The sequence below is a fragment of the Penicillium diatomitis genome (assembly GCF_028827545.1).
Source record: "Penicillium diatomitis strain IBT 30728 chromosome Unknown utg000001l_segment0_segment0, whole genome shotgun sequence".
NCBI lineage: Eukaryota > Fungi > Ascomycota > Eurotiomycetes > Eurotiales > Aspergillaceae > Penicillium > Penicillium diatomitis.
Genome location: NW_026623173.1, coordinates 3,531,023 through 3,550,780, shown reverse-complemented (window position 1 = coordinate 3,550,780; position 19,758 = coordinate 3,531,023). Strand labels below are relative to the sequence as shown.

General features: G+C 51.8%; 4 protein-coding genes across 4 annotated transcripts; 1 reads left to right on the top strand and 3 right to left on the bottom strand.

Annotated features, from left to right (window-relative positions):
- Positions 1–843: 843 nt before the first annotated feature.
- Positions 844–5,754, bottom strand: N7539_001004 (beta strand repeat-containing protein; the record flags this gene model as incomplete). The annotated part of the gene is made up of 1 exon (XM_056930608.1): positions 844–5,754. One exon carries the CDS (start codon positions 5,752–5,754, stop codon positions 844–846), a length of 4,911 nt encoding a protein of 1,636 aa, XP_056794901.1.
- A 3,091-nt stretch (positions 5,755–8,845) lies between these two features.
- N7539_001003 (thiamine pyrophosphate-dependent dehydrogenase E1 component subunit alpha) lies at positions 8,846–10,467 on the top strand (the record flags this gene model as incomplete). Its single annotated transcript, XM_056930607.1, has 5 exons — positions 8,846–8,976; positions 9,054–9,241; positions 9,291–9,352; positions 9,414–9,623; positions 9,697–10,467. The coding sequence occupies 5 exons, from the start codon at positions 8,846–8,848 to the stop codon at positions 10,465–10,467; spliced, it is 1,362 nt and encodes a 453-aa protein (XP_056794900.1).
- A 648-nt stretch (positions 10,468–11,115) lies between these two features.
- On the bottom strand, positions 11,116–11,460 carry N7539_001002 (uncharacterized protein; the record flags this gene model as incomplete). The annotated part of the gene is made up of 1 exon (XM_056930606.1): positions 11,116–11,460. One exon carries the CDS (start codon positions 11,458–11,460, stop codon positions 11,116–11,118), a length of 345 nt encoding a protein of 114 aa, XP_056794899.1.
- Positions 11,461–13,800: 2,340 nt separating this feature from the next.
- On the bottom strand, positions 13,801–19,550 carry N7539_001001 (CCR4-NOT core ubiquitin-protein ligase subunit MOT2; the record flags this gene model as incomplete). The annotated part of the gene is made up of 5 exons (XM_056930605.1): positions 13,801–16,040; positions 16,949–19,098; positions 19,182–19,297; positions 19,377–19,443; positions 19,498–19,550. The coding sequence occupies 5 exons, from the start codon at positions 19,548–19,550 to the stop codon at positions 13,801–13,803; spliced, it is 4,626 nt and encodes a 1,541-aa protein (XP_056794898.1).
- Positions 19,551–19,758: the final 208 nt, after the last annotated feature.

The window sequence follows — 19,758 nt, the reverse complement described above, 5'->3', positions numbered from 1 at the left end:
CTTCTTCAGCTATTTGGGTCAAAAAATTCAATTAGATATCTTCGAGATTCATAGCAGTTTCGAGAAATTCTTATCAATTTTCTCTTGATTCTTTTCTGCCATCTTGCCCATGCCTTTTTCCTTTTTACCTACCTTTCGCTCCTCTTTCTCACTGATCTCTCGGTATGTACTTAGTCTCGTCACCTTGGGTCAGGTAGACTTGCTTAATCATGCCGGTAGGTCCATAGGCAGGAGGTACCTTCTAAAAAAGCCTACCTGGCACATTCACTACACGATGCTGTCGTTATCGTGCACAATACCGAGGAGATTGACGTCATAGTCGTCGAGATAAATACTGGGTCTCTTCATTACGGCACACTTGACATTTGCAATCGTCTTTAGCAATGAGTTCGAGACTCTGGGACCCAATGGTGAACATAATAAACCTTGTATTAATATCCTCTGGGCACATCCCCGTCCCAGTCAGTGGTAGATTAAAGCCTAAGTTTGTAAAACCGCAGCAGCTTAAAAGAAAAATTTGGGCAACGCAAGACGCCGGAACATCGTTGAGGTTGATAATCGGAATAGAGGGTTGGGAAGGAGCGGAAACACGATACATCGATCAAGTTATATTAAATCCATCCAGTGCAACCTCCGAATGAAGACAGTCAATGTCCAAGAAATGAAATGAAATGCAAGAAAAGGGCTTCCCGATGCGCCAGACGCTGATGCCACGAGAAACATGAGGGTCATAGAAGAAGAATAAAAAGAGCTCAGATGAGACATCTGGTCCGATAAAGACGGATACAATGAGCCGGCCATGACTTCAATTGAAACAATGAATGCAGTTATTCGCAGTCTGTTTCAAAAAGTGCAGATGGGGGCGTTGGCTGCCACCTGCGTTACGACACCGGTTGATATCACTGTAACAGATCGAGTAGATACAATGGTCTCTTGTGAGGTGACTGTGACTGAGGGAGTCCGTGTCGACGTCACCATCTGTACTGTCGACATATATGACGTGGGTTGTGAGCCTGTAGAGATAGTCTTGGTGACGGTGGTAGTGAATGTCGTCGGTGCTGCAGTGACCTCGATTGTCTTTGTAGCGACTTCCAGAGGGACGGGACCTGATTTGCTACCCTGTTCACTAGCAGTTCTTGTGCTAGTGAACGTGATGGTACCATTAGGCACGGTCGTAATGACGACATTTGTCATCGTCGAGGTTACAAAGACGGTGATGGTTTTTGCCTCGAGAGTCTGCGTCTTGGTAATCGGACTAGTGATAGTCTGAACCGCATTTGGCACACTAACCGTTGAAGTTGCCACGTATTTGGTAATGGTAGAGCGAGTGTTGGCAGATCGTCGAGTTATGAAAGACCGAGGCTGGTGCACTCCACGCTTATGCTGCTTCGGCGTGCAACTCATAGTTGCGGTAGACCATTGAGTTCGTGCTACTGTAATATTTACAGTCACGGTTGTCGGCGCTAGTACGTGGGTGAAAGTTGCATTCCCCACCACCGTGGTCACTGCCGGGCCAGTCGGCGACGCAGCCAAAATGGGAGCCTGAACGTTCGTGATCGCAATGGTTTTGGTCAATGTGGCGGTTGCTTCAACCGCTGCTCGAGTGGCGGTGACGTGAACGATAGTTATTGCTGTTTCCGCGGTGGTCTTCTCCGCAATGTCGAACACTTTGAGAGAAGTTGCAGGGGTTCCAGTGACTGTGGATGTAGTACCAATGACAGATCTTCGTGTGGACACAATTGTAACAGCGTCCGGAGAAATCTCGATAGTCACCGTCGGGTTGACGATGGTGGTAGTTAGGCTTCCAGGTATCGTGGTCATTGCAGTGGCGGACAGAATCAGCGCGCTGGCGTCGGATAAGGGGTCTGAGGACGCTTGTGAATTCGGGCCGTTTCCTGCACTTGACGCCAGTAACGTGTCACTCCCATCGGGGTTTTCTGCGCTATCATCATCCTGACCACTAGGATCATTGGTACCGTTCGCGTTACCAGTGTTTGAGGCGTTTGGACTGTTACCGCTCGAGCTTCCAGTCGTGGAGACATTCGATCCAGAGCTTCCTGAACTTGAACTTTCTGTTCCCGTCTTTCCGGAGCCTGTGAGCCCAGTACCTGTATTCCCAGAACCTGTGTTGCCGCTGCCAATATTGCCAACGCCAATGTTTCCAGAACCGACATTCCCTTCACCGACATTGTTGGTGCCCACATTTCCAGTGCCAGTGTTTCCAGTGCCCGAATTATCAGATCCAGTGTTACCGGTACCGGTATTAGCAGACCCTGAATTGCCGGACCCAGTGTTGCCAGATCCAGTATTACTAGAGCCGATGTTATCAGTTCCTGAATTAGCAGTACCGATATTATCAGAGCCGGCATTGCCAGAGCCGGTGTTAGCAGTCCCTGAATTGCCAGATCCAGTGTTGGAAGAGCCGGTATTATCAGAGCCGATGTTGGCAGAGCCGGTGTTGGCAGACCCTGAATTGGAAGAGCCGGTGTTGCCAGATCCAGTGTTTGCAGAGCCGGTATTATCAGAGCCGGTGTTGGAAGAGCCGGTGTTGGAAGAGCCGGTGTTTGCAGAGCCGGTGTTGGCAGACCCTGAATTGGAAGAGCCGGTGTTGGCAGTTCCTGAGTTGCCAGATCCAGTGTTGGAAGAGCCGGTATTATCAGAGCCGGTGTTGGAAGAGCCGGTGTTGGCAGTTCCTGAGTTGCCAGATCCAGTGTTGGAAGAGCCGGTATTATCAGAGCCGGTGTTGGCAGTTCCTGAGTTGCCAGATCCAGTGTTGGAAGAGCCGGTATTATCAGAGCCGGTGTTGGAAGAGCCGGTGTTGGCAGTTCCTGAGTTACTAGATCCAATGTTTGCGGAACCGGTATTATCAGAGCCGATGTTGGCAGAGCCGGTGTTGGCAGACCCTGAATTGGAAGAGCCGGTGTTGGCAGTTCCTGAGTTGCCAGATCCAGTGTTGGAAGAGCCGGTATTATCAGAGCCGGTGTTGGAAGAGCCGGTGTTAGATGAGCCGGTGTTGGCAGACCCTGAATTGGAAGAGCCGGTGTTGCCAGATCCAGTGTTTGCAGAGCCGGTGTTGGAAGAGCCGGTGTTGGAAGAGCCGGTGTTGGAAGAGCCGGTGTTGGAAGAGCCGGTGTTGGAAGAGCCGGTGTTGGCAGTTCCTGAGTTACCAGATCCAGTGTTTGCAGAGCCGGTATTATCAGAGCCGGTGTTGGCAGAGCCGGTGTTGGCAGAACCGGCGTTAGAAGAGCCGGTGTTGGAAGAGCCGGTATTATCAGAGCCGGTGTTGGCAGAGCCTGTGTTGGCAGACCCTGAATTGGAAGAGCCGGTGTTGCCAGATCCAGTGTTTGCAGAGCCGGTATTATCAGAGCCGGTGTTGGAAGAGCCGGTGTTGGCAGACCCTGAATTGGAAGAGCCGGTGTTGGCAGTTCCTGAGTTACCAGATCCAGTGTTTGCAGAGCCGGTATTATCAGAGCCGATGTTGGCAGAGCCGGTGTTGGCAGACCCTGAATTGGAAGAGCCGGTGTTGGCAGTTCCTGAGTTGCCAGATCCAGTGTTTGTAGAGCCGGTATTATCAGAGCCGGTGTTGGAAGAGCCGGTGTTGGCAGACCCTGAATTGGAAGAGCCGGTGTTGCCAGATCCAGTGTTTGCAGAGCCGGTATTATCAGAGCCGGTGTTGGAAGAGCCGGTGTTGGAAGAGCCGGTGTTGGCAGTTCCTGAGTTACCAGATCCAGTGTTTGCAGAGCCGGTATTATCAGAGCCGGTGTTGGCAGAGCCGGTGTTGGCAGAACCGGCGTTAGAAGAGCCGGTGTTGGAAGAGCCGGTATTATCAGAGCCGGTGTTGGCAGAGCCTGTGTTGGCAGACCCTGAATTGGAAGAGCCGGTGTTGCCAGATCCAGTGTTTGCAGAGCCGGTATTATCAGAGCCGGTGTTGGCAGAGCCGGTGTTGGCAGAACCGGCGTTAGAAGAGCCGGTGTTGGAAGAGCCGGTATTATCAGAGCCGGTGTTGGCAGAGCCGGTGTTGGTAGTTCCTGAGTTACCAGATCCAGTGTTTGCAGAGCCGGTATTATCAGAGCCGGTGTTCGCAGAGCCGGTGTTCGCAGAGCCGGTGTTCGCAGAGCCGGTGTTGGAAGAGCCGGTATTACCAGACCCTGTATTGGCGGAGCCGGTGTTGGCAGACCCTGAATTAGCAGAGCCGGTGTTGGCAGACCCTGAATTGGAAGAGCCGGTGTTTGCAGAGCCGGTGTTGGCAGAGCCGGTATTATCAGAGCCGGTGTTGGAAGAGCCGGTATTATCAGAGCCGGTGTTGGATGAGCCGGTGTTAGATGAGCCGGTGTTGGATGAGCCGGTGTTAGATGAGCCGGTGTTGGATGAGCCGGTGTTGGCAGAGCCTGAATTGGCAGAACCGGTGTTGGCAGTTCCTGAGTTGCCAGATCCAGTGTTTGCAGAGCCGGTATTATCAGAGCCGGTGTTGGTAGTTCCTGAGTTGCCAGACCCTGAGTTGCTGGAGCCGGTGTTGTTGGATCCAGTGTTGCTAGCACCAGAGTTACCAGAGCCGCTATTATCGCTGCCGTTGTTCCCTGCACCAGTATTGCCGGCTCCATTGTTACTGGTGCCGGTGTTGCTGGTGCCGCTATTGCTTGTCCCAGAATTGCTGGTGCCGGTGTTGCTTGTCCCAGAATTGCTGGTGCCGGTGTTACTGGTGCCGGTGTTGCTGGTGCCAGTGTTGCTAGAGCCGTCGTTACTAGTACCGCTGTTGCTGGTGCCGGTGTTGCTGGTGCCGCTGTTACTGGTGCCGGTGTTGCTGGTGCCGCTGTTGCTGGTGCCGGTGTTGCTTGTCCCAGAATTGCTGGTGCCGGTGTTGCTGGTGCCAGTGTTGCTAGAGCCGTTGTTACTAGTACCGCTGTTGCTGGTGCCGGTGTTGCTGGTGCCGCTGTTACTGGTGCCAGTGTTACTGGTGCCGGTGTTGCTGGTGCCGCTGTTGCTGGTGCCAGTGTTGCTAGAGCCGTCGTTACTAGTACCGCTGTTGCTAGTGCCAGTGTTACTGGTGCCGGTGTTGCTGGTGCCAGAATTGCTGGCGCCAGTGTTGCTAGAGCCGTTGTTACTAGTACCGCTGTTGCTGGTGCCGGTGTTACTGGTGCCAGTGTTGCTGGTGCCGCTGTTGCTGGTGCCGGTGTTGCTTGTCCCAGAATTGCTGGTGCCGGTGTTGCTGGTGCCAGTGTTGCTAGAGCCGTTGTTACTAGTACCGCTGTTGCTGGTGCCGGTGTTACTGGTTCCAGTATTACTAGACCCATCGTTGTTGGTGCCCGTGTTGCTGGCGCCAGTATTATCAATTCCAATGTTATCAACACCAGTATTTCCAGCACCAACATTATCGGTGCCAATATTTCCTGGGCCAGCATGTCCTGATGCTTCGCTTCCGGAGGCTCTTTTGTTGATTGCGTGAACATTTTTCATTGTCATCTTCTCAACGTCGGCCTGCACTCTGAGTTTCGAGTCATCTGGAACCATCATATAACGTTCGGTGTCGCCGCCTTTTCTTTTTGCGTGATCGGCGATTGTGACAGCTGGTGTCCCTTTAATGACGACTGCTGGGTAAGCGCCTTGCAGGTTTGTCACCGGCGTACTGGCTTCTGGTCGAGCGTGATGAACGGTCTCGCCGAGGGCAGTCCCATCTTGCTGTGCAGTGACTGATTGTGTGGCTGCCACTATCGATGCGGTGAAGCCTAGTAGGCACAGTGAGAAAGAGGAGCGCATCTTGTCGACATGCACAGAGATCTGTAGCTTTCTTCTCCAATCAACTCCATCAAGATGCAACGGCGTCTAGATCTAATATAGCGTGGTGGGCGCATGTGGAGCCGGCAAAAAGCAGATTCCGATCTCATCGCGCATTCCAGGTTCACCCTGCCGGGTGGAAGTGTCCATTTTCGTCCAATTGAGTTGGGAATGGGGCTCCGAGCCGAAAACCGAGAATCGATGACCAGGATATCCATCTGGAAACACTCAGATCTTCTTGTCTGAGAGTGTGATATTACGCCGGATGTAGTTGAGGGGCACATGTTTGAACAAATTTCTGCTGGTCGATCTCATCTACAGCGCAGTGTTTTCAGCCAGGTTGTCTCAACAAGCCCTTGGAGACAACAAACCCATACCGCCAGGATGATGGGACCTTTGGCTCATGTACTTCCTCCGCCAGAAAATTTGGCAACATTGCTTACTTAGCGGTGATATTCGAGTCGGTGCCTGCAGACATAGAATGAGCTCTCTGGATGGTTGATGCCGCTTGATCAGCCCCTGCGAGATGTGTGGAGGTGGAAGTGTGGATCGTCCGGCAACATTATTCTTGAGTTTTCCTTTTGGGGGGGGGGTCGTCTACGCGCGCGCCACGCATGTGACCCACAAATTTATTGCGGCTTCGATGGAAGCGGACGTCTGTCAATCTGACTTGAACAACCCCCCCCCCCCCCCCCCCCCAGGTACGCACATTGTGATGCAATTAGAGTGGAAGCAAATATCGGAACCCATTCGCCATCGCAGGACTGGAGAATATTTCCGAGTCAAGGGAGACTACACCCGCGCTTTTATCAAGCTGCAAACAAACAAGGAAGCTGCGGCGATCATTGCTGGACATATCCTTGCACACTGGGACCGAGCTATTTCCATCATCATCATTGTCAACTGTGATAATGACTCAGAAGTCTGCCGGCTGGGGTGATTTGGTCTCCCACAAGGCGAAGGATACCGGTGAGGTTCTGTTATGTCTGGCCGGGCATTCATGTCTTCCAGCTGTCATAGCCCACCGGTGCGAGCCAGACTCCCGCCATTGAGGTGGAAGACACCTTGAGAGCAAGGCCACAGGGATGCAGAGCATCACGACATGCTCGAGGCTTTGTGGCTCTGCGGTAGCTTTGGTTTACTAGTCAGTCTCTCAAGCATAGTTGTACCACCAATGCCCATTGACAGAGGTGGAATAAGGTTCACTTAAGCACATCAAATGTCGTCAATTGAGGGGCATCTCGCGCGGTGGCTTGAACTCTATCAAGCAAGGTTGATTGTGAACTACCGCTATGCTTCTGATTTGGGTCATTATGGCTGCACATCCGGCTGCAATCCGACGAAAACCTACTCCAAACTCTAAAGCTCCGGATATCTCGTGGCCTATCTAGGTATCAGAGTTTGGATGGAATGATCGATGACATCAAGCCTGCTTTCATTGATAAGGTTGGTTTTATGCTTCCTCGCAAAGTCAATGGGCACTTACCTGGTGCCTGAATCCGAAGTTCTCCGGGCATCTTTAAGGAATGATGCCAATTGCCATTCCTACTCAACCATTAGAATCGCTGACCGATTGCGTTTCGAAAGTATATCATCAGCATAAACGTCGGATGAACAGGGAATAAAAGTTGAGGAGCATGAAGTAAACAAGGAGGGATGTCAACCTATTCTAGTTGACAATGCCCGACGTCGCAAATGCAATACCACCCATTTGTATTCGGTCTAAGAATCTTGGACCTGTGAATAACTGGACGGACGTTGCGCACCTCGCGAGCCGCAGTCAGCTCCAAAAAAGCTTCTTTAAATCAAAGGTGTACGGGCGCGTTCATCGAGGGATTCTTCGGGATCTTCAAAGCAGGTACCTGGCCGCTCAACGTACACGTGAAGTCGGAGATATGTCACGTTTACGCAACAAGGAGAACAAAATCTGAGTGTTAGGCCCGCAACAGTTAGTTTCCTTGACACCGAAGTGGGGGAACATATAACTGAGTGGACGAGCATCATCCCGTGCCTTGCCACTTCGAATCGTGGACCTGCCGAAATCTAGACTTGCTCCGTAGCACCGGGCACAAAGGTGCTCAAATCTTCACTTTCGGGACGGTGCGCTTCCCGATTCCTTGGAAGAGTCCATGATCTACCTATTGAAGGAACGTGTAAGATTGTTGACCAAAAATGCGGAAAAGATCAAGGAACAGACAGGTACTGAGTCGGCCATAATCAAGAATCTTGCACCTGGGGTCGACCAAATGCTGCAGATACATGTTCAAGAGAATTGCCGTGTAAGGTATTGACCGGGCTGGTGCAGCTCTATAGAATTGACTACCTACATAGATCATGCGCGGCTCCGTCGGAAATAAGTAGACGTCAACCTTACCTGGAAGAGGGCCGGGGGCAATCCGCACTGAAACAACCAGAGTCGACTCGAAACCGCTACATTATGAATGGCAGCGGGTAGGTATCAAACAGCTAGGTAAGTGTAAGGAAAATCCTTCGCGGAAGCCACATGTTGCAATGATGATACTGCTGAGGCTGTGGAGGAGATGAGGAGATGAGGGGAAGAGGTAAATACAGGAGATAAGGTAGACATTTAAAAAGCTACCCGCGTACTGGTAGTCGAGGATCATCGGAATTGGAAAGTAGTCAAACCTGGTGTCATTTTTTAGCAGAACGTGTTGTTAAACACAACGGCAAAGGTCAAGTTCCGACCCTCTCAATAGATGGTCTCCCCAAAAGATGTCCGCTAAAACTTGCATTTATTCAGTTCCGTGGTCCAACATCGAGGCCATGCTACTTCTGATGAGAAATGGCTACGATAAGCAGAGTAGGCATATAGCACAGTTTCGATGTAGTTACTGCACGCAATGATATGTGGGGACTTACTCGCCGGTCGGGGACGGTTACTCGCGCGGTTCACCAAAGTTGCCGTGACGTGGGGGATGCCGACGCCAACCGAGACCGCGCGCTCTCTCCGCATTGTCTCCGTATTTTCCCCAGACCTCAGATCTGCCTTTTGATCCTCGTCTTTCCGACAGCGAAGAAGACTTCTCGTTTTTCTTTCAAGATCACACACAGCATGTCATCAAAAGCGATCCTCCAGCGTTCATGGCGAGCAACATGCCGCAGCCCGCGGATGGGGGCACCAAAGCCCACATACGCACCTCGACGGTGGAGTGGCTCAATCTCACAAAGGCCAGGTTCAGATCGGTAGGCCACTTCTTGCAGAAGCACGAAAATAAAAAAAACCTAATGTGATACAATTGACTGATACAAGCTTGATCCAGAGTACTTTTCCCCGGTGCCGTCAACAGCAAGTTCACCACCGACATGTCCTTCCTGAAAGCCTCCGACCTGCCCGCAATCCCCACATACCGAGTCATTGACTCCGACGGCGAGCTGGTGGACAACTCGAGAGCCCCTCCGGACGTATCAGACGAGGAGGTGCTGACATGGTACAAAAATATGCTGTCGGGTACGTTAGGTTGATACAGTGGGATGAGCTTGCGTCTAATATGTCGCAGTCAGTATTATGGATGTGGTGATGTTCGAGGCACAGCGGCAAGGCCGACTTAGCTTTTACATGGTATGGTTTCCGCTCTGCAGGACCACTCAGATGAAAGGGCTCGCTGATATGACTACCTTAGGTCTCCGCGGGTGAGGAAGGCATTGCGGTCGCATCTGCCGCTGCACTTACACCAGACGACGTGGTCTTCGCGCAATACCGTGAAGCAGGGGTCTTCCAACAACGAGGATATACATTGAAGAATTTCATGGGTCAACTTTTTGCCAACTGCAACGACACAGGTAAAGGCCGCAACATGCCTGTCCATTACGGACAAAATTACCCCCGCATAGTGAGCAACCCCAACAACTCATAGCAGCACCGGTCTTCCACTGGTAAGCTATAGGACTAATTCAGTAACGCAGCACACAATTTCATCCCCCTTGGCCACGCAGATCCCTCATGCGGCTGGCGCCGCGTATGCTTTGAAAATGCAGGACCTTCAGAATCCCAATCGTGAGCGTCGAATCGTTGCGTGCTACTTTGGCGAAGGTGCAGCCAGTGAGGGCGATTTCCACGCCGCTCTCAACATTGCCGCCACGCGCTCATGTCCTGTGGTGTTTGTGTGCCGCAACAACGGATTCGCTATTTCTACGCCAACCCTTGAGCAGTATCGCGGGGATGGCATCGCTAGCCGAGGCGTCGGATACGGAATCGATACGATCCGCGTCGACGGTAACGATGTCTTTGCAGTCAACGAAGCTATGAAGGAGGCCCGTCGACTCGCATTGACCGATGGCGGGCGACCGGTCTTGATCGAGGCCATGAGCTACCGCGTTTCCCATCACAGTACTAGCGACGACAGTTTCGCATACCGGGCTCGTGTGGAAGTTGAGGACTGGAAGCGCCGAGACAACCCAATTATCCGCTTAAGGAAATGGCTGGAGAACAAGGGGCTTTGGAACGATGAGCTAGAACAAGAGACTCGTGATTCCATGCGAAAAGCCGTGCTGAAGGAATTCAGTGAGGCGGAACGGGAGAAGAAGCCCCCGCTTCGGGAAGCCTTTGCCGATGTGTACGAAGAGTTGACCGAGGAAGCTCAGGCACAAATGAAGGAGCTTAAGCGGATCTTGGAGACTTATCCTGACGAATATGATCTCCGTCCATACAAAGACGGCGTCAAAGGTCTCGACTAAGTGTGCTACAACTGATCAATATATCAAGACCAATATCATTACCTTCATATCCTCGAACTGCCGAATTAAACAACTGTGTTGCGAAGCTGTAAATAAAGGGGTGAAGTCAACAAATTGTGTCCGATTATGTAAAGACTGAGTGCAGCGACATTTTCCACCGAGTGCTGCTGGCTTCTCTAACATTTACTTCCTAGAGACTTTATCTACAGTGCTCACTGCTCACCACCTTAGTACAGTACCCATCTCTCATCACAGGTACATCGCCGGGGACGTCGCATTCCAGGGCCCATTCAGTCGGGTCTCCTTACCTCAGGTCGGGAAGCTCCACTTTTCTTGAAGCTCTTACCTACCCAATCGATATGGCCAAGTGGGTCCGGGCTCCGAATCGCTGGGCGATCTCACATACTTACATAATGCTGGACGATCGGCTGGGCTGCGGCCCGCGGCCGTTTCTGCTTTCCGGGACTCGAAAGTCATCAGTCATCACCCGCAGTCTCGGGCTGTATTCAGGTCTCTGTGTTGGTTGATGGACCTCAACTTTCGTGCAAAGATTGAAGCTTCCACGTTGACTCTGGCCTAAAACTCATGCGATCTCTGTCAACCCGCCTATCTGAAGGACAAAGGCATCAGTCTTCATTCCCATCTCACTTAAAAAGTCAATCGATCCCGCGAGAGGAGTGAGGATCGGATAAATCGAGTATGATCCCATTCTTCCAACGATCTCGGGGAGATCCCTGGCATCGGATTGGTCTTGCGTCCGCATTCCCCGATCTGAGCCTGCAGGAGAACTGCTCCAAGATCCACCCCAGTTGCAAAGCCTTTCACATTCCGAAGGTGGATACCGGATCCTCCAGTGGCGATTCCCCCCAGGAAGCCGATATCGAAGCTCCTGGGGATTTGAAGGACCAGGTCCTTGTATTCCAGTATAAAGGGAAATTCCACGCGGTTGATCACGTAAGTAAAGCGAGTGTCCCCGGGAGAATATGCATTCATGGCCAATTTGAGTTGATGTTGCGCTGCGATAAATTGCCATCCTGATGGAATTGAAAAGGGGATCTGACAAGCTTGCCTCAGTCCTGTCCACATTCGGCATTTCCGCTTTCACAAGCCAGTGTCTTTGATATTGAGGACTTTGGGATCACACTTAGTGCTGGGCTCACGTGTCCCAAGCATGGGTGGTCCTTTGATCTGTTTTCCGGCCAAGGGGATCGTGGGAATTACAAGCTCAAGATTTGGGAAATAGATCTACGTGAACCATCCGTGTTGAGCGAAGAGATTTGCAAAGATGAGAAAGAGGTTTGGGTGAGAAGGAAACAACGGATCGGCTAGTACAATCACATGCGCTGGCACATGCAAGAGAAGTGATATCAGTCGAAGAAACCTGCGAGATGATCTTCATCCCAGAACGTTCACCTAGCAGATCCGAAACTCAACAGAATCAGTCACGATGGTCATCGTCGCACCAAAGACAAAGAGACCACCAGTAATGAAAGCCAAGAATATGAAATGCCCTGTCACCCTTGCCTAGCCACGGTCGTTCTTCTGCAAAGCTTAGGGGAGCTCCACGAACCGTGGCATTGTCGTCTATCATCTATGGCTAAAGGATGAAGACGACGGATGCTTCCTCACTTACTTTGCCCTGTCTACAACGCCATCTAATGCCCCGCAAGATCCTCGATTGATACGTGCTGCTTCTGCAAGAAGATTATACGCCATCCAGAAGAATTTGCCGTTCTAAACGTACGACTTTTTTGTCGGTTCCAGAGCGCGTTACCCGCAACCCCTACCCAAGTGAATGCAGTAACCCTAGCCACCGGGATCGTTTTCAGAATCGCGGAGTCTGCAATAAGCTGCGATAGTTTTGCCCCGGAACATCCTTTCTCTTCAATCATTTAGATCGAAATAATCAGAGATCCAATGATCCTCCTTCTGAAATCCAAAGTATCCAGGGGGTTGCCGAGTCGGCCCCAAGATCAGGGTAGTGGAATTCCGTGGATCTGTGATCGACTAGAACATCCTTCTCCACAGAGTCGATGCAGCACATCGGAGGGTATCGGGCTAGTGGGGAAGAAACGTTCAAAGTGCAGAGAGCTATGGAAGCAAGCTAGCCGATCTCATTCCTGGGGGTGGATTCCACGGAATGTACGTGCTGAGCATCCAGTGTGAGTCTGCAATCTCATCCGGACCGAAGTGGCGTTGATATGGCACTTTGGAAGATGATCTGGGTGCAATCTCCCATCGCTGAATGCATTCAAGAAAAAATGCCTGACAAGAAGCCTTGTACGTGGGTGTACGTCACACGACTTTCCTTGTACGCGAACTGAACGATGAGAAGTTCGCCGCGGCTTGCATGTGGATGACCACTTCCTGACTCGCCTCTGCTTGGTACTTGGTAGAGCGTCCTCTGTGGTCTGACTGATTCTTCACGCCATATGCCCGAAAGCTCATTCCTTTCACGTTCGGGGAACACCAATCGAATGACCGGTCCCTTTAAACTAGGCACGTTCAATACCCGCACCCTGCGGGCAGGAGAGAAGCCTCGACCACAGCTTGGTGAGTTCGGGGAAACCAGACACAACCGTCACAGAGCGGCCTCGAGGAACGCTGTGTATGAAACACATTCGGTGAAGCATCGGCAGGAGCTCCCTTCGGAGAAAGAAGAAGGTGGAAATCGTGCACACAATCTAGCGTAGCGCATCCATATGCCCCAGGGAGGCCCAAGGATGTAGCAGGGTACTACATAGTACATACTCGCCCTTCCATTGCATGTAACAGAATAAAATGAAATCCATACATTCAACTCTTCGTGGTTTTGATGTATGCCGCTTCTCCAGAATCGAAACTTGATTCTCAGTAGGGCTATCCCATCGGTACGGTTGCAACAGCGTGCAATCTCGTCAATTGTAGCCACGGCGGCTGCACGACGAACGCACCATTCGATAATCATCTGTAGATAAACGACTTCAGACCTAATTTACTTACCTCGCGTTCACCTCAAGCCAACCGCTCACCAAGTCCAAACCTACCAGTACCTGTCGCTCGACCAAAGATAGATGATTGGTTATAGCGTCACCGAGAACTTACGCACTTCGCCCAGAATTGTCTACTGACAATACCTGCATGTGACACGCTCAAGGGGCTAAGGCCTCTACATTTTCCTTTTTAGGGCACACGATACAAATTTAGACACAAGCTTGCTGGGCGGTTTTGACATTGTTCATACATCGCGGACGTCAGCCTCCGCTCACAACTAATTTTACAGTATTCAGTCTGACATGAAAGAAGCCACGACATCGTGGCCCGCTTCTCTGCCTGCTCCTCGGTTCACGGCTTTCAAGCGCCCTGGATCAGGGACAGCGCGGCCTGCTGAATCTTTTTGTTGCGGCGAAGAAGCGCGGCAAACTTCTTGTCCAAAGAGTCTAGCTCTTTTCGCGTGCTTTCCAGGTCCTTCTGCGATAGCCCAGCAAGATCCCTGAGCTCTTCATCAGTCATCGCGGCGACGTCGTCGATGGTAGGATTGATCCCAGGACTGCCTGTAGAACCTAGCATTTGCTTGGCCGTGGCGGCAGCAAAAGATCGGACCGCCGCGGTCGTTGTCTGGAGGAGCTCGGCTGAATGAGCAACAGCCCAGTCATGACTACGGGTGTTATCCGCTTCCATGGCAGAAAGCACATTAGGAGGAATGACAGATTCGCTGCCATTCAAGGCACGGTCGTGCGACCCCGAGTCCACTTGCGAAGAGTCGTCATGCGCCCAGCAAATATTGTACTTCTCAGGCGTGACGTAAAGAGCGTCCAGTCCGCCATTGATATTGGTCGACCCGTCACCAACGGCACAGGGATCAACAGAAGCACCCCACCATTTCTCAAGCTCCAGATACCGATCCTCTTCTTCAACTGAGAGATGACGCAATACACATCCACGCGGCGTGATGAGGCAACGTTCAAGAAGCTGATCAGAGTCAATTCGCACTGGCTGTCCATGGATGAGAGACTGTCGATGAGTCTCAAGGAGCTCAAGGGGCTGTTTGAAGGTGTAGTAGTCCGAACCAATGCCCTTCATATCACTGCGCTGAGTGATATTGGTAGGATTGAACAAGGAACTCTTGTTCAAGTCTAGATCGCCAGATTGGTGTAGATCCATGAGGAGTTCGTGCAGGGGCTTGGTTCTCTCCATGAAAAGGTCCTTGGTGGGGCGACCAGTCTCTTCCGCATCTTTGATCAATTGCTCTACAGTGTTTTGCGAACGCCAGAATTCTTCAGAAGCTTGCGGAGGTGTTGGAGGAGCGGGCGATGGAGTTTTCTCGATCACAGTAGTCGGCGCTGGAGTCTCTTTGCTCGTTACCTTGCTGACAAGCTGTGGAGGCTCCACGGCTTGTACCTTTTCCTTTTGCACGGGTTCGGGCTTTGGGTCGGTCTTCCTGGGTGAAAGAGACTTCAGCCTGACAGGTTCTGCGGGCTCCGAGACCAATGCGGTGGAAGCCTCAGTAGACGCTGTTGCAGTAGTGGGAATTGTAGTCGGCGTAGTACTGGGCGCTTTCTTAGTCTTGCGCTTGCGTCCAATGATTGGAGCTTGAACCGGTTCCTCTGTAGCCGTAGCCTCTGCTTGCTTTGCCTCCGCGTCCTTTGCCTTCTGTCGTCGTTCCTTTTTGAGCTGGCTCTTGGTAATAGAACGCACTGGAGCAGACCCGATACGCGAAGTCGCAGGCGGAGAGCTTGCTCGGGATACAGAGGCCGAAGGGAACGTATCGGCCTCTGAACCAAAATCCCCGGGCGTGTCAGGTCTGCTGCTGGACGATAGACTCTGTCTCCGTGATTGGGTCTTGGCCGGTTTGGTAGCAGACCCAGTGGCTGGTGAAACATTGGCTACTGAGGTAGCAACATCGAGTTTAGGGGTATCGACAACACGCAAGATGCGCGGCTGCCGCAGTGCAGTAGTTTCCGTGACACGGGTGTGAGCTGCGGCCGGGGTATGAGGTTGCGAGCCCACAGCTGCCGGGGTCGAGGCTGAAGTGACAGGCGTGCTACGTTCTGATTTAATCCCTGATTGTTCTTGAGATGCCTGATGCATGGCCAGTGTGATTTGGCCCCCGTTGCCTCCAACAGAAAAATTCTGGTCATCCTTGGAGACCGTTTTCTTCTCTTCAAAAGTCGACAAATCGAGTTTCGTATGCGTCCGAGCTTTGTGTGGTTTCGCCACAGGAGAGCCCAGAGAAATCTGAGCATTTTTCTCGCGCGTAGGCGGCGCGATTGGGCGTGAGGGCTCAGGGGTCATCTTTGAGGACTCATTTTGTGCGGGCTTCTGCGACGGCGTTCCAGCGCGTGAAATGTTGACGCTGAGACCGGGTGGAATACTTGGGGCGGGTGAATTCGGCTTCGAAAGGCTCAATTGATCCTGGAAGACACCCGAAGCAGGGTGTGACTGTGGCAAAGGAAGGCCAGGTGGTAGAGAAGGCGTCCCAATTCGACCAGCAAAGTCACTGGGCATCTGGATTTGAGACCTGAGGAAGCCGAAGGGGTCAACAGGTTGATTGTCCGTCAATTGACTTCCGATAGGTGCAAAGTCCTCATCCGCTGTCAATGATAAAGTCAGCTACATGATCAAGTCACAGGAACGAAGCAATCAAAAGCGATGAACGCCAGAACGATGAAGCCATGCGCAAAAGGATGACCACAGGTGGACAGATGACAGGCGATGGTTCAAGTAAGTGGACTATACATGGTTCAGGCGCGCCGAACGTGGATTACATGAAGATACTGACACGCAAGGGCTAGTCACAGGGTAGGGTCGAGGGTCTAATGAAGAAGGCTGTGAGACAACTGTTTTCGAATGAGACCCTATTCGGAGATTGGCGATATCAGGGTAGGGAGGTATTTAACGTACATCAACCCATGAAGGAACCAAGCACGGTCTCCAAGCCGCGGTGGATAGTCCAACGATCATCGACATGCAACATCAAAAAAGCTTTTGGGGTGGGTAACAATAGCCGCCGGAGAGAAGGATGAAGGGGGCTCGTAGATCATGCAAAAGGTCCAGGGTAGAAAAGATCCATTGGACAAGGATTTTGAATCGCGCAACATAAGAAGAGGAGGCCGAGCATCATAGGGTTCCATCATGAGACCAGGTAGGCATGCCAGCAAGTCGCGAAAGATTCGAAGCGGCCGCTTCATGAGTCGAGGGGATAGCGGCGGATATCGATGGGAGACCGAGCATGAAAAATTTTATAACATGAACAGAAAAGTAGTATCGGAAGGCAAGGGTCGGACTGACGCGTAGAAGAAACATCATAATATGAGACCGCGACATGGGAATTGTAGGGGGAAATCATCAATGTGGTATAAGAAAGCCAGAAGCATGAGATGAGACATGCGAAACAATTAAAGAAACGAGAATAGCACGAAAGCAAAACATAATAGACAGCAAGTGAATTACCAGCGGCTGAAGCCGTTGGCGGCATACATCATCGAAGGATTGTACCCACCTTGGCCCTGGCTCCCGTACAACGCCTGTCCAGCAGTAGCATTGGCACCAACCTGATGCATTCTCGCCTGCAAAATGCTCGGGTCCGCAAGATCTACTACACCACCTCCACCGGAGGAAGTGTTAGCGAGTCTCTGCTTCTTCCCCTTCTTCTTCTGCTTCTGTGCGCCCCCAGATTCAAGCACCGAGCTTGCCTGGGGTCCATAGAAGGAGCCGAGAAGGCCGTTCACGGGAGTCAAGGGGGGTGGGGTTTGGTGCTGTTGTAAAAAAGGAAAAATGTACTCACGCTTTGCGGCCTCCTGACCCTGAACACTACCCGCGTTCGTGCCTGTGCGGCCACGAAGAAGTTCACGCATCAATTCTGGTGTCGAGTCCTGCTTTCCCATCGTGGCACCCAATCCGATGTTCGCATTTGCTGTGAAGCCATGGCCTTGAGCAAACATACCACCGCCACTGATTGGCGGAGTTCCAGCCGTCTTCAAACCAGGGGGGGGACCTTGGACGCCACTGGCATAGAACCCACTGGCGAGATTATGCTGAGGGCTAGGCGAAGAGAGAGCGTTGTGGGTTGTTGCCTGCATTTGACTGAGCATTCGAGCATTGCTGATGTTCTTAGAGCTGATGTCATTGGCGAAGGTGAACCGTGAAGATGGGCGCCCCTGACCCTGCAGCGCATTCAATTGCGCAATTTGGTTCTGCAGCAAACCCTGTCGAATCTGAACTGCATGATCCAAGGAAGCTGATCCCGTGCGTTCCACTCCACCCGCCTGTTGGTTGCCCGCTGATTTGAGGAGCATCAATTGCTGTTGCTGCAAAGGCGTCAGGCTGCGGCCGACCAAGTTCAAGCCTTGGAATTGATGACTTGAAGCAGAGACCGGTGATCCCACTGTGGAATTCTCGGCCGTGCCCTGTTGTGATGGGGGCTGGATCGCTCCATGTGATTCACGACTTTGTGATGGCCCGCGCGAGTTGTTAGACTCCTCAGGCTCTCCACCTAGCTGGAGGCTACCAGCTTCACGACTCTCCTCTTCGGCTACTGCTGATTGCAACAACTCTTGTTCACGTTTAATACGTTCCTGGTCAGCTTTTTCTCGCATGGCCCGGCGCTTGACACCACCGTATGGGTCAATGAAAGACGGGTACGATTGTATGGCTCTGATCTCATCCTCAGGAAGACCTTCGCTCGAGAAGACAAACTTGAAGTTGGGGTTCATCAAATCCTTGAGTAGGTTGTCGAAAGGCGTGGGTGCGACAGGCTTGGGAGAAGCCGACTTAAGACGAGGAGCTGGCGATTCAACTTCCGGAGACCTCGTAACCGGCTGCGATACTCGTGAAGCTTCCTGGGGTAAGGGGGATTGCTTCTCCATTCGTTTCAAGTCTTCGATGACAGGCGCCACATGGGCACTGGCGGGCCGAGGGCTTTGCGAGGCCTGACTTCCAGTAAGGCTGGCGCGTCTGGTTCGAATAGTCACATCTTTGTTTGCCCAACTGGCAGATGACGGCAGAGCGGGTCCGTCCGGAGCCACCGAGCGCCCGCTCAGAGAATCGTCCTTGCTGGGCTGTCGACGCATTGTATGGGTAATAGGCTGAGGCGCGCGCATTTGTGGTGGATGTTGAACGTGACTCGGCCGTTGGCTAGACAGAGTGTTCATCGAGGAGAGATCGGAACGACTGTAGCTTTCGCTGTCTTCCCCTGTCTCGTGCAAGAACGTGCAATTACGGTTGTTGCACTGCTCGTTGCGGAGGAACGAAGAGCAATACTTTGTGGTGCCATACTGGGCTCGTAAGACACGATCGCCGTTTGAGGACCCGTCGACAGCAGCGATGCAGGTAGCAGCGTCTGCCTTTCGAGAAAAGGTGACGTAGACACCGATCCCTTGGTGGGGGTTGCCGCCAGGCTTAGCCTTGCTGACCACGATTTTCTCGATGTCTCCATATTGACCGAAGTAATCCCGTCCGCGCAGTGTTTGAAGCAGCTGATTCTCATCGCGAATTGTTGGATTGAGGCCGATGACGTAGACCAAATTCTTTTGTACGACACGAACCCCAGCAAGATTCTTTCTGCTCGAAGCTTCGATCTCACGCTTCTCGGCTTCCTTCTTCTTGGCGGCGGCGGCCTTTCTGTGTTTCAAAGCCAAATCTGCCTTGAATCTAATATCATAACGAGACTATTGTCAGTATGCTGATGTCTCGTAGGTCGGCTTAAGATTTGATGCTCATCAATTTGAACTCACTCTTCTGCATCCGGAATCTTGTATTGAATCGTGCTGTCATCATAGGGCCGGCGACAGTTGGGACAGCGTCCTTCTTCACTGTGGGTCTTGATGTTGTTGTAACAAAATTGGCAGATCTAGCAAGACACTATGTTAGCTGGAAATCAACAGGATTGTGAACAAAGACGGCAGCAAAATCGCTGCGAAAAGACATACTTGGTACCCACAAGGACAAGGTTTAAAGTTCTTGTCTGAGAGATCAAACTCCTCGATGCAGAGGGGACTTGAAGTTCGTTAGCGCATAAGTTGTACAACATTTTTGGATGCGTGCAAGTACCAGAACTCATCATCGTCGTCGATGACTGAATCAATTTGTTGCCGATTGGACATGGTTAATGTAGGAAGATGTGTTGAAGAACGGGGAAAGCGACTCGCGAATCTCAACGCCAGGTGTAGTGAATACGTTGGTTGGGTAAGAAAATCGAGCGGGAAGAAATAGTCGCGAGCCTCGTGGCAAAGAAAAGAGCAAGTCGGAGGGGTGCAAGGTCAAATCAAGTAAGAAAGGAAAGGTGTCGACTCGGCAGGTTAGCTGAATCGT